Source organism: Theobroma cacao, chromosome 1, assembly GCF_000208745.1.
Source record: "Theobroma cacao cultivar B97-61/B2 chromosome 1, Criollo_cocoa_genome_V2, whole genome shotgun sequence".
NCBI lineage: Eukaryota > Viridiplantae > Streptophyta > Magnoliopsida > Malvales > Malvaceae > Theobroma > Theobroma cacao.
The window spans coordinates 12957009-12970510 of record NC_030850.1 but is presented as its reverse complement, the minus strand read 5'-3'; the positions used below and the strand labels follow the sequence as shown (position 1 = coordinate 12970510).

At 36.8% G+C, this 13502-nt stretch overlaps 1 protein-coding gene across 3 annotated transcripts; it reads left to right on the top strand.

Moving 5' to 3' along the window:
* LOC18612437 (histidine kinase 2) lies at window positions 379-13221 on the top strand. Of its 3 annotated transcripts, none has more exons than XR_001928789.1 (14): window positions 379-1500; window positions 2569-2844; window positions 3592-4083; window positions 4351-4626; window positions 7297-7466; window positions 7590-7802; window positions 7886-8072; window positions 8251-8302; window positions 8385-8614; window positions 8737-8835; window positions 9393-10060; window positions 10685-11191; window positions 11633-12022; window positions 12369-13221. XR_001928789.1 is itself a non-coding variant. In XM_018124708.1 (13 exons), the coding sequence occupies exons 1-13, from the start codon at window positions 1105-1107 to the stop codon at window positions 11880-11882; spliced, it is 3816 nt and encodes a 1271-aa protein (XP_017980197.1). In that variant the 5' UTR covers window positions 379-1104; the 3' UTR covers window positions 11883-12027. The 3 variants fall into 3 exon arrangements, 1 of the variants encoding a protein (XP_017980197.1); XR_001928788.1 differs by having other exon boundaries at window positions 381-1500; window positions 12459-13221; XM_018124708.1 differs by lacking the exon at window positions 12369-13221 and having other exon boundaries at window positions 11633-12027.

The following is a 13502-nucleotide window of genomic DNA, read 5'->3' as shown; positions in this document are numbered from 1 at the left end:
TGGGGGGATGTGAAATACCAAATTTAGCCTTCCACAGTGTCTGACTCTGACTCTCGCTTCGATACTGTGTCTGAATCCGTATTCCTGAGCTGCACAACAGCAGAGAAAACAAATACCCTTCCCCCCATCTTTAAACGCTGAATGGTGCAGTCTCTTTCAACTCACAAAAAAGCAAAAGACACCCTCAGAAATTAAAATAAAAAAAAAAAGTCCCCCAAAAAAACAAAAATGAAAGTGGTGAAAAAGTTTAAGACTTTGATGTGATATTAAGTAATAAATTAATGAAAAAACAAATAAATGGGAGAGGAGAATACTTTTTTTTTTTTTTTTGTTGTTGTTGTTGGAAGGGTGGTTTCTGATGTAGGAGTTTGTTTGCTTTTGGGGCCTAAAACCTTCCCCACTAGATGATGAGATAATCATGTACCCCCAAGAACCTCATTTTCAAATGCTGGACACCAAACTGAGTATAGAGAGAAAGCTGGGGCCAGTGGGAGTGTTAAAAGGGAAAAAGAAGAAGTTACCCACCTCTTTTTTATCCAAAGTTTGATGATTGATTCCAGTTGGGTTATCTTAGAAACCAACTGGGTTAAAGTCCAAAATTTTGGTTTCAAGATGAGATTTTTTATAAAAAAGTTACAATCTTGATATCTTCTTTTGGTCTTACAGATTTTGAGGCAAGGTTGAGAGAGCTAGGCATAGAAAAAAGCCAAATTTTTTACTTACTTCATTTAATGATTCCCTTACAGGTTGCCGAAAAAAACACTGGGTTGGGTTCAGATTGTTTGTTTTGGCATGATTGCTAATCCTTTTTGGTGTTGTTTCAAAAGAAAGGCTTGGTTTTTGATGGGTGAAAGAAAAAAAAACCTCCTCATATTTGAACTATAAAGTGGATGGTAAAGAGAGAAGGCAAAGAGGTTTGGAGTTTGGACCACTTTGCTTTCTTGGTATGGTGCTAATTGGAGCTTGTTTTTGTTGAGAAATGAGCTCAGTTTTCTGCTGAGTTTGTGTACTTGGTTAGGTGAAGAATTTTCTTGGTTTCATTTTGGCAAATTTGAATCTGCTATGGAATTTTGATCTTGGGGTCACCTTAGAGGTTCTATTTTCATGAGTTGTTCTTCTGGAACTGGGAATTTTGTGAAGCTCTCAAGGCTCCTTGGGGAAATACGTAAGTGTGCTTTGGTCAAGATGTCTATGAACGGCAAGCTTTCTGGTTCTAATTGTAGATTATCAGCAAATTTCAGGCTGAAGAAGGCAAAAGAGACTATGCATGGGCCCAATTCTTTCAGGAAATGGAAGAGAAACCTTCTCTTTCTCTGGCTTTTAGGCTTTGTTTCGACAGGAATTATTTGGTTTTTCTTGAGTTTCAATAGTGTAGCTTCGGAGAGGAATGAGAAAAGTCCTGATTCTTGTGATGAGAAGGCAAGAATCTTGCTCCAACATTTCAATGTTAGCAAGAACCAGTTTCATGCTCTAGCTTCTTTCTTCTACGAATCAGATCAGGTAATTTTGTATCTTTGATAGCTTTAGACTTTCCCTGTTTTTGGTTTAATTTGTTTGGTTTTTAGTTTGGAATTAGTGTATACTGACAAAAACTTTTTTTTTAAGAAGGTTCTTGTTTGGGTTTATAAAGGCTGAATTCGGCAAATATAATAGGATAAGACAAATGTGGCTTTGTTCTATCGGGTTTTTCCTTTGTCGACGATGGTAATTGGTTTTTCTTAGTTTTAATTGTAGTTGTGCTGGAAAGCATTGAAACCATGAATCTGAAAATGGGATTATGATATGGTAACCTATTTTCTTATCCTGTTATTCTGGCCTCGTATAGTTGAATAAATGATTCCCAAAAACGAGTACAATCTTCCTAAAATTTAAATATGTAGAGTGGTTTAAACTCATGCATTACTCCTCATTTTCATTCAAGCCTGATGGGTGAGATCCCTTTGAATTGTTCACTTTCTCTGCTACGATGTTATTCTTCAAAAAGAATTCTTTTATAAAGGAAATGTTTTCTAAGTCTCTTTCCTTTTTTCCTTCAGAATTACATAATCTGAATGTTTTGATAGAGTGGAATTGTATGAACCTGTCCTATTATGAAATAATGGAAGCAAGCACTGGAGAAAGCATACTTTAGATCTTTTCTTGCTAGGAAATGCTTTATGATTTATAACTTGATAAATTACAGATTCCTTATTCTCTGACATCATAGAGAACTTTGAACAGTATATAAACCTATGTAAGTGGTTGAGATCAGGAGTGTCTGAAGTTTCTTTTGTGAAAAGGTAAGTGAGTCTGCATAAAGATAGTTGTATCCTGCCATTTATAGCCAAAGGAAGGTTTTCATGTTATGTATATTAAATTTTATAGAAAGGTTATGAACTTATGATGCTTTAGTTCCCACATGAATTGAGTTTTTGACTCTATCTTCCCCTTTTCAAATGATGACACACGGTTTTGTTTGTTGCGGAGTTGAACACCGTCTTTCTCACTACAAATGTTGTTGCAAAGATGAATGTCTTAGATTTTCTACATGTAATGTCTTTCATTCTCTCATTAGTCTGCTTATTACAGATAAAATTCCTCGAATGTACCAGAGATTCAGGACCTAAAAAGCCATCAAGTGATGGTATTGCCTGTGCTCTTAAGGTACTGTGTTCAGAGCACCAAGACCTCAGAAAGCAGCAGATGTGGGTTGTAAGAAATACAGAACTTAAGGATCAATGCCCAGTCCAAGTTGAGAATATTCCCAGCGAGCATGACTTGTCATTGCTGGAGCACGATACCTTATCATTTGTCTCACAAATTGCAGTTTCATTAGTATCATGGGAGCATCACAGTGGTGGAAAGGTAGCGGCCAGATTTTTTAAAACATCTGCAGTAAATATTCAACCTTTTAAATTCAAAAGCAAAATTAATGCTAAAATAATTCTTCTATCTGATGGGAAAAATTTTAACTTATTTCCCTTCCCCCTGGAGCGAAAAGAAAAAAAGAAAAGAGAAAAAAGAAAAAGAATGGACCATACGTGGCTATTAAATAAATGGTATGAAAAAATAAGTTGTTTAGACTTGTGGAGCTGTTTTTGGCTGCACAAAATTTCTGAAAAGAAGCTGATGTATTTATGCTGATTTAGTTAGGTTTATATGTGCTCCTAAAACTATTATGTGTAGAGTGAAGCAACATAAAATGTTAAAGACAATTCCATTACTAAGGGAATGCAATGAATTTTTACAATCCTTGGTTGCTGAATCCTGATTATCTTTATGAGTGATATAATGAAATTTGTTGTATGAGTTGTGAACTTAACTGTCAGGACCATACATATCATACAGTCAAGCATATGCATGTGAATTGAACATGAAGTAAAATGGCATTTATCCAAAAGAAAAACAAAAGGATGGAAAATGCCTATTTTTTGCCCCTCCAAACTCTTTTCGTTAATCAATAATGCCTGGGTCGTCTATGTATAGATAAACATACTGAAATTGCTTGTTGAAAGTGCTAAATAATTGGGATTATGCCAAATCCAGATATCCATGAATCCATGAATAATGCTATTAAATTTACTTCTTTTTGGTTGGTTTGTCATTAAGCAGAACATCTCACAAAGAAGTGCACTAGGAGTCGAATCAAAAGACAATTGTGAGAACTTGTCATTTTGTATGGTGAAAGGATGTTGGTTGCTTCTTGTTGGAGTGATACTGAGCTGGAAGATTCCTGGAGTTCGTTTGAAGCTCTGGAGGAACAGAAAGAATGAGCCAGCTCTGCTGCAGCCTGTGGCTCAGCAACTACCGCTGCTGCTGCAACAGAAGCAGCAGCAAACCCAGAGCCCTCCTAAAGGTGCAGGGAAGTGGAGAAAGAAACTCTTAATAACATTTGTATTTGTGGGGATCTTTACATCCTTCTGGTTATTTTGGCATTTAAACCAAAAGATCATTTTAAGGAGAGAAGAGACACTTGCCAACATGTGTGATGAAAGAGCACGGATGTTGCAGGATCAGTTCAATGTTAGCATGAATCATGTTCATGCGTTGGCTATTCTCGTATCCACTTTTCACCATGGGAAGCATCCATCTGCTATTGATCAGGTGATATTCTATATGCTTGGACCTTAATATCAAATGCTTTTCTAATTTAATTCATATAAATAAGACCATGCTAATGGATGATGGCAAGTCTCCATTATACTGTATATCTTACATCACTTTGCTTCGATTAACTGATTGACATGGTAATCAACCACTATGGAACTATAATTATTGGCTTGAATTGTATATGAAAGTCAGTGGCTTACCAAGTAGACAAATCTAGTTCTACTTGTATGTTGACTTGAACTACTAATTTAAAATCTGCAGAAAACATTTGGTGAATATACTGAAAGAACAGCTTTTGAGAGGCCACTTACTAGTGGTGTCGCTTATGCACTGAAAGTTCTTCACTCAGAGAGGGAGCAGTTTGAGAAGCAGCATGGATGGACAATAAAGAAAATGGAAACTGAGGACCAGACTTTGGTCCAAGATTGCCTGACAGAAAATTTGGATCCTGCACCCATTAAAGATGAATATGCACCAGTAATATTTTCACAAGAAACTGTGTCTCATATTGTTTCTATTGACATGATGTCTGGAAAGGTATGTTTTGTTTACCTTAGGCTGCAATCTCTATCTAATTTCCTTTTATAAACAACCTCTGCACTTCCAAACAACAAAATAAAGAAAGGGTCAAATTCTTCCTTTTATCTTTTTTACTGTTTTTATTTGAAATTCTGACACATTATTAAGGGTGCATTTGTCATTACTTCTTATTAATACTTACTTTCGAGTAAAACTATCTTACTCTCAATTAGAGCTATCTATGTTTGTGTGGGGCACGTGTGCTGGCATTAAGTGTGTGTGAGCATGCATTTGTGCTGATGCGTGCACACAGACACAGGCACACATCCATTTCCCGTTCTTAGAACTGCCCTCTTACATTATCTGGCTGACTTTGAATTTTGTCTATTGGATATAACCTAGTTTCTTTTGAAGCTCATAATGGAGATCAAGCTATATGATTGCAAGCGTGCATTAAATTTTGTGATTAATCAAATTATATGTTGTACTCCTACAAAATCTGTTATAAAAAGCTTAATGGATTCGCAATTACACTACTTGATAGTGATGCTGCTGGAATATTGTTTTATACAGCTGGTATGTGTGTGCCATGTGCTTTATTTAAAATTTTGACAGGAAAGTTAGGCACCTTTTAACTAGATATCAGTTTTAAATTTTGTGCGAAGGTGAGGAGAATCATAGGGAAGCATTAGTGCTGTACCAACCCAAAATGGACAAGAAAGAATGAAGTCCTTTAGCCTTTGAGACACCTTTGAGTTTGGAATTTTAGAAAAAAATCAGTTGAACCATGAGAAGGACAAATTCAAGAAATCAACTCGTAGTGAAGGTCATTGTGGTAAATAAATTTGCCAAATATGATCCTAAGCGTTGCACTTGGAATCAATTAAGTGTAAGTATTGCTTGGACTATTGGGTCTGCCTGGGACTGAAAGGGCCAAAGACAATGATAATACACAAGATAGACAATGATCGTCTGTGTGAGCTTATCAATGTGGCTTTCATGGTGAACCATGTTGTCATTGTCTTCTTGGTTGTCAGTGCATTCTTCCACTTTCAATTTCTCTCAACATTGATTGACCACAACTTTCACATGATCTTGGGGGCTTCAGAATGACATAGGGCTAGTACATGGAGCTATTCCTAGATGTGATGTGGATGATGTAGGAGGTTTAGAGCAAATGAACTATAGTCATGTTTTGTAAATGATGTTAGAAGTAACTAAAATCTGAGGTTTGAAATTACGGGTTGAGATCTGGTTGTATTCTTCGTTTTGGACCATAATCAAGGGGTGTGAAATAATAACTATTAACTATTAGCCTCACTAGGTCATTCTAGGAATATCCGAAGTAGAAGGAAGTGTTACGCATGATAAGCTTTAAAGAAACAAAATACTTCCTGAATTGTGATAATACTTAAGCTGTAAAGACTGCAAATATAAAAAGCTTATGCAGTTTCTCCATTGTTGTTATCCTAATAACAATTAATTCTTGACCTTTGAAGCTAAAACATCTGGAGCAAAACAATATAAACTGGGAAAAGAAAAGGTAAAAGACCTTAAATCTTCTAGAAAGAGTCAAAAACAAAAAAAACTGTTAATTAGCTTGCAACATAAAATTTAGAAGAAAGAAAAAAGGGATTCTGTGGGCATCTCTGCTATGCTGTGAATGATTCCTGCTAGGTGGTATGAAAGTACTTGGTACAGCAAGGGAGAAGAAAGCGAGTAGGGAGAGGAAGAAGATATGAAAGAGGGAGAAAAGGGAGAACGAAAGGAACTAGAGAGAGGAAAGACGAGGATTTAATTATCCCAAATTCAAAGTGACTGAAAATGAAAATAGAAAGTATTGATAGTTAGAACCCTTGTAACTCAAGTTCTTAACAAGTAGGAAATTTCAAGAATAACCCTTCCTATAAGTAAAGCTTAATAACCTAATGGAGGTGTTGCAAATTATCCCATTTCAGGAGGAAGAAACAAGTTCATCATCCAGCATTTCTGCAATCCCTTAAATTCCTGCAGAAAAACTATGAAACAGAGCAGGAGGCTTTAAAGTACCTTGGTTCATATCCTCCCCATTGAAAGCAGTACTAACATTTAAAGAGTAGGCAATCGGGTAAATTTGCTATAATTTCAAGTTTTTTGAATGATGAAAATGGTTCAATGGTTGTGGCATGCAATTTCTTGAAGCTATCCAGTAAACATTCAGGATGGGTTCATACTGTGACAATATTACTAAAACTAAATTTCTCAGCCATGCAATGCACAGTAGCAACAATTCTGTGATCCACATTATCCATAACAACGTTTTGTTCAATCTCAACACAAAAACATGAACGTAATAGGCAAAGGGATCGACAAGCTTGGAAACACAAGTATTAGGAGGGAGGACGAAATTGATAGGGGTATGGTGTTTATAATCATAGTACTCAATTCAATTTTTCTCAGAGACCAAATATAAGATTTAATAATCAACAAATCCCTTTTGTCCTGTTAAAATTGTAGGCCTACTATTTTAGTTGGTTCCCACTAGTAGGAATACATGCTCACTTGCCTAGTTGTAATGTTGAATACCATTTGCTGAAGGTTTTTACACATAAAAGAACACTCCTTAGAAGTGTGTCTACTTCTTCATTCTCTCTCTTCTTCATTTAGCCAATAATGGTAAGTTAATTTGCTCTTTCTACTGTTATACAGGAAGACCGTGAGAACATCCTGCGGGCAAGGGCAACTGGAAAGGGAGTATTGACATCTCCTTTTAAGCTGTTAAAATCCAATCACCTTGGTGTTGTTCTCACATTTGCTGTTTATAACAAGGATTTGCCTCCAAGTGCTACACCAAGGCAACGAACTGAAGCTACTGTGGGGTAATTGTCCCTTCAATTATCTTGATTTTCTATACAATAATTTTGGAGAAGTATTTTTATTGTTGTGAAGTAGCTTATTTTTATTTTTTAAGAAAATTTTTCAATGATGAATCTCGATTACAGGTACCTGGGTGCGTCTTATGATGTCCCCTCTCTGGTGGAGAAGCTTCTGCACCAACTTGCCAGCAAGCAAACCATTGTTGTCAATGTTTACGACACAACCAATGCATCTGCTGCCATCAGCATGTACGGTACTGATGTAACTGATACTGGCCTACTGCATGTCAGTAGCCTTGATTTTGGAGATCCATTAAGGAAGCATGAGATGCACTGCAGGTTAGTTTTCCCAAAAATTAAAAAGAAAATATTGGCAAAAAGGTGTAGGATGGTATATTTTCTCAAGTGTTTTTCTCTTGTAGGTTCAAGCAAAAACCCCCGTTACCTTGGACAGCAATTAATGCATCAGTAGGAGTCCTAGTTATTACTTTGCTTGTCGGTCATATCTTCCATGCTGCTATATGTCGAATTGCAAAAGTAGAGAATGACTACCGTGAGATGATGGAGCTCAAAGCTCGTGCTGAAGCTGCAGATGTGGCCAAATCTCAGGTGCATTTGCTACCACTAGCTAACAAGTTTCCCTCCTTTCTAGAAATTTGGCTTAATTGTATGAAAATTTTTTTCTCTAGTGATTTTCCATTTTGCATGTAAAAGTTTCTCCTAGAAAATTGGCTATAAAGGAGTAATTCTGCAGTGTTTTCTAACTTAACGGTTTTCCCTTTTGTAGTTTCTAGCAACTGTTTCCCATGAGATCAGGACTCCGATGAATGGTGTTTTAGGTGATTAGAAAGCCTTTCATTTGTATAAATATAATTCTCTATTCCAGCAAAACTAACATAATACTTATGTTTCTTTTCATAGGTATGCTGAAAATGCTGATGGATACAGAGCTTGATGCGATCCAAAGGGACTATGCTGAGACTGCTCATGCTAGTGGGAAAGATCTTATCTCACTGATAAATGAGGTCCTTGATCAGGCTAAGATAGAATCAGGCAGGCTTGAGCTTGAGGATGTGCCCTTTGATCTACGCACTCTTCTTGATAACGTCCTCTCACTTTCCTCAGACAAATCTAATTATAAAGGGATTGAGGTAAAATCAAGATATTCCTCTACTATATATATTTTAAAATTCATCTGATTTCTCTTTGTCTTTCTGCTTTTCTTGATTTCCTTGCATAATCTTGTTTGTTTGTGTTCTTTGAACATGAGAAGTTGGCAGTTTATGTATCCGATCGGGTTCCTGAAGTTGTTGTTGGTGATCCCGGGCGGTTTCGGCAAATAATTACAAATCTTGTTGGAAATTCAATTAAGGTTGGTTATGTTTGAATTTCCCTGTTTTCTCCCTTTCAATTTCATCATATAATTAAAACTTTAATTGCCACAAGACTAGGAAAATAATAAGTACTTGAACTGGATGCATTTTTCTTGCGGATAATTGAGGGAGGCTATCACCTCATCTTTTTTGTCAGGTTCTCAATCCTATTAAGTTCAGTTTGGCTCTGACCCTGTTTTGATGACTTAATTAGTTGATAGCGGTAGAGGTGGACTTTCCCAGGACAACACATGCCTTAAAGTAGAATATTCTTTGCAAATGAGAGAAGAACACAATTTTGATTGTTAATATTTACCGCTTAAAATAATTTTAAAAATGAATGCAGCTATATGGTAACTTAATGTAGCCAAGGTTTTCAACTCATGAATGCACGGAATTCACCATTCCATGGTTCTCTCATGTTTAACTTGCACTAGAAATCCAGGAAATCAGATGAATATTTAGGTTCATCTGTTATTTCCAGTTTCAGATCTTTGTAATTGTATGGTGAGTTGCTTGAGTGTGTTCCCTAATTTATTGCTCCTTAAAATTGCAGTTCACGCAGGATAAGGGACATATTTTTGTCTCAGTGCATCTGGTAGATGAAGTGAAGGGTGCATTTGATGTGGGAGACAAGGTGCTGCAACCAGGCTTGAACTTAGTTCAAGACATGTCAAGCAAAACATATAATACGTTAAGTGGGTTTCTAGTGGTGGACAGGTGGAGAAGCTGGGAGAACTTTACAATACTAAATGGCAAAGACTCAATGGAGGATCCTGAAAAGATTAAATTACTAGTAACAGTTGAGGACACAGGTGTGGGAATTCGTTTAGATGCACAGGATCGAATTTTCACTCCTTTTGTGCAAGCTGACAGTTCCACTTCACGACATTATGGTGGGACTGGAATAGGATTGAGCATCAGCAAACGTCTTGTACAACTCATGCATGGGGAGATCGGGTTTGTGAGTGAACCTGGCACTGGCAGTACTTTCTCATTCACTGCAGCTTTTGGAAAAGGTGAAGCGAGTTCTCTGGATTCAAAGTGGAAGCAATATGATCCAGTGATTTCGGAGTTCCAAGGTTTGGGAGCACTGATTATTGATAATAGAAGCATCCGAGCTGAGGTTACAAGATACCATCTTCGGAGATTGGGAATATCTGTGGATATAACTTCCAGTATGGAGTTAGCGTACACCTATCTGTCAAGCACTTGTGGCACAAGGTAGATAGAATAGTTATGGTGGTACTTAGAAGATTGAAGGCTTTTGATATTCTACACGAACATATTTCCATATTAGAAAGCTCTTATTTGAATAGTTTACAATATTAATCACTACACAAAGGACCTTAGGGAAAGATAGATCAATATTGCAATATTTTGCTCTAACTAACATGCATCACGGTAAACACTCTAGGTATTGTTCTGAATCTGAACAGCTGATATAAACTAGAAAACCAACATGTGCACTTTAATTAGCTGTGTGGAGTTTTTGAGGGCTTTTAATGGAGCAGTTTCTGAGAGTTACCTGTTCATATAAAGATAATCTAATACACACACGTGCACACACTATACTTTAATATATACTTTACGCTGCAGTTTTTGAGAGTTACCTTTAATGCAACAGTTTTTGGGGTAATGTATGCGTGTGTGTGTGTGTGTGTGTGTTATATCCTTTTTCACCTGCTTCAATATTTATAAGTATAATATTGACAATAATAAGCTTGCTGACTTATCAAAAACAAGAATTTGAAGACACTTAGTTTAGATATTTGAATTAAAGGTTAATGTCACACCATTAAATTTTTCTTGGTTTCGCTGATGCATTTTCCTTTGTTTCTTCTGCAGTGCATTTGCACATTTGGCCATGATTCTTATTGACAAAGATGTTTGGAATCAGGAAACAGTTCTTCAGTTACGATCTTTGCTCAAAGATCATAGGCAAAATGACAGAGTAGATGTTTCGACAAACCTTCCAAAAATTTTTCTCTTGGCTACCTCCATGAGCCCGATTGAGCGCTCCAAGCTTAAGACTGCTGCTTTTGTAGATAATGTGCTGATGAAGCCACTTCGGTTGAGTGTCTTGATTGCCTGTTTCCAAGAAGCCCTTGGAAATGGTAGAAAGGAGCAAGTACATAGAGAGAGAATGTCTACGCTTGGGAGCTTACTACGAGAAAAGCGGATTTTAGTGGTTGATGACAATAAGGTTAACAGAAGAGTGGCAGAAGGTGCTTTAAAGAAATATGGAGCAATTGTTTCCTGTGTGGAAAGAGGCCAGGATGCGCTGCACAAGCTTAAGCCACCCCATAATTTTGATGCTTGCTTCATGGATCTCCAGATGCCAGAAATGGATGGGTAATCAATCTAACTGCCTTTAACTTTACTCTGCCAAGTTTTATGCTTGCTTCATATCAGCATACACTTGAAACTATGCCAAAAGAGGCCTTAATGTCAAGCAACAGTGGTTATGATGCATTTACTAAGTGCATGCATTATATGAGGCAATATAATTATTAACTTTCTCCAAAACCAGTTATGTGGGTTTTGTTATGATGGGGTAAAACAAGCTGATTTGTTTGATAGATTCTTAGTCCAATAAGGTATTTGGTGAACTGTAATTTATTTTTGTTGTAACTTGTTACCTGTGGGTGCATCTCCGAGATATGTTCTAAATGGGAAGAGATCTCATATGCCATGAATGCTCTTAACTACTGATAATATGTTATGACCAGTTTCCTGTTCAGTTTTCCTTCAATTAGAGTACTTAACAATCCTAACACTCGAAATATTATGCAGGTTTGAAGCTACTAGGCAAATCCGCTGCGTGGAGAGTGAGGTCAATGAAAAAATTGTTTCTGGAGAAGCATCCATTGAGATGTACGGAAATGTGCATCAATGGCACATTCCAATTTTAGCAATGACAGCTGATGTCATCCAAACTACAAATGAAGAGTGCATGAAATGTGGGATGGATGGCTATGTGTCAAAGCCTTTTGAGGAAGAGCAACTTTATTCAGCTGTTGCAAGTTTTTTTGAGTCTGGTTGATAGAGTGGGAGGTGGTTGAACTTTCTTTGTCCAGGTTGACCCCTTTGTCATTTGGTTCTCTGACAAGTCACAAGCCATAACTGCCACGAGGCTGCACTTGACCTATGTCTTGCCCCATACCAGTGGTCGTCTAAAATATGGTAATTTTCAGCATCACTCTTATCTTTCTGTTCTAAATTGAATGTGTAGTAACCTAATATTTCATGTGTGCTTCTTGTATATTGCTTCACTCCTGTACTTCGACAAGGCTTCCTCTCCTTTTTCAATTTTCTCCACAATCGTTTTATATTGTGTTCTTTTAGCTCCAGGAAACATGCTTTCTTTTGTGCTCTAGTTTTCCTTTTTTTTTGGTTCAATATTACTTCAAAAATCTCCTTTCAAAGTACTCATTTTAGCAAACCTATTTCATATCTTTAATCTATAAACTGCAACTTCTATGTTTCTTGTTGTGGGTTTTCATTTTTTTGTTCTTTTTCTCTCTTGAAGGTGATAAAAACTTGCTTCTTCATGTACATATCACGTACGAAATCATGAATTCAGAATATTTGATTATGTTGGTGTGGGTTTTATCTTCAGGAATGCTGAGCTTGCATCCATGGTTTTGCTTTCAAGTGTGTTGAATACCAGGGAAGAGTAATCAAATTCTTCTGACCCCTCGGTAGTCATCCACTTGGCTTAATATATGATCACTTGCCAAGGACAAGGAAAAAAGTGGTGGCGTTTCCTGTACATACCGACCAATTTTTATTTAATTGTAATTAAGTGGCCTCCATTCTTTTTCCGCCCCCATATTTTATATGTTGTAAGCCAAACAATAAAATTTTATGTAGAGTTTCCACGTTTCAAGCTCTTGTAAAATGAGTGATTAAATTTAATCCGTCCTGTCAGCTTTTTGTGTTGGACAATCTGCACAAGGTACATGGATCAAGGTATGAAGTATTCATACTGTTCGACTCATATATGTGCGTTTTGAGATGTTAGTGTGTTACCCTTTTACTTTCAAATGGACTTAAAAGGGCGATATGACAAATAATGTTGCTGGTTGGAACTTGGAAATTCAGTGAAGCTTGAGCAAGTAGCAAACTCCCTCATCAGAGAAATTAAAGCTGGCAACGCATATGGGTATCTTTGCTGAAAGATTGTGTTCCTCGAGTCTTGAGTGCTTTGGTTGTTTGCTATGAAGAGGTCCCCTTGTTGTAACCATGACTTTCCATTGTCCATTAGTATTCTTTTCCTTTTCTTGGTACAATCAGTGTAAACTAGTTGTAGCATGTAATTTTGCGGTGGTTGTAAGTAATCAATTGCTTGATTTGATTAGAGTTGGTAAACTTGTTCTCTCCTTTTTATCTTATGATGTTGCCCAGCACTTGTGGATATGGTTATGAAGTGGTCACATGAAAGCCTTCTCAGCCATAACAGTGTGCTTAGTTGTGGACGGTGAAATTGGAGATTCTGCATCCATGATGTCAAAATCTAAGCTTGTTGCTCGAAGTGCCCTTCTTGTTCCTCAAAGATCATTCATTTGCTCTTTTATTTACTTATTTATTTTTCATCTTTTGCATACTAGGAACACTGCTTCCAATATTTAGTACTTGAGCAGTTTCTGAGTTGAAGATTGCT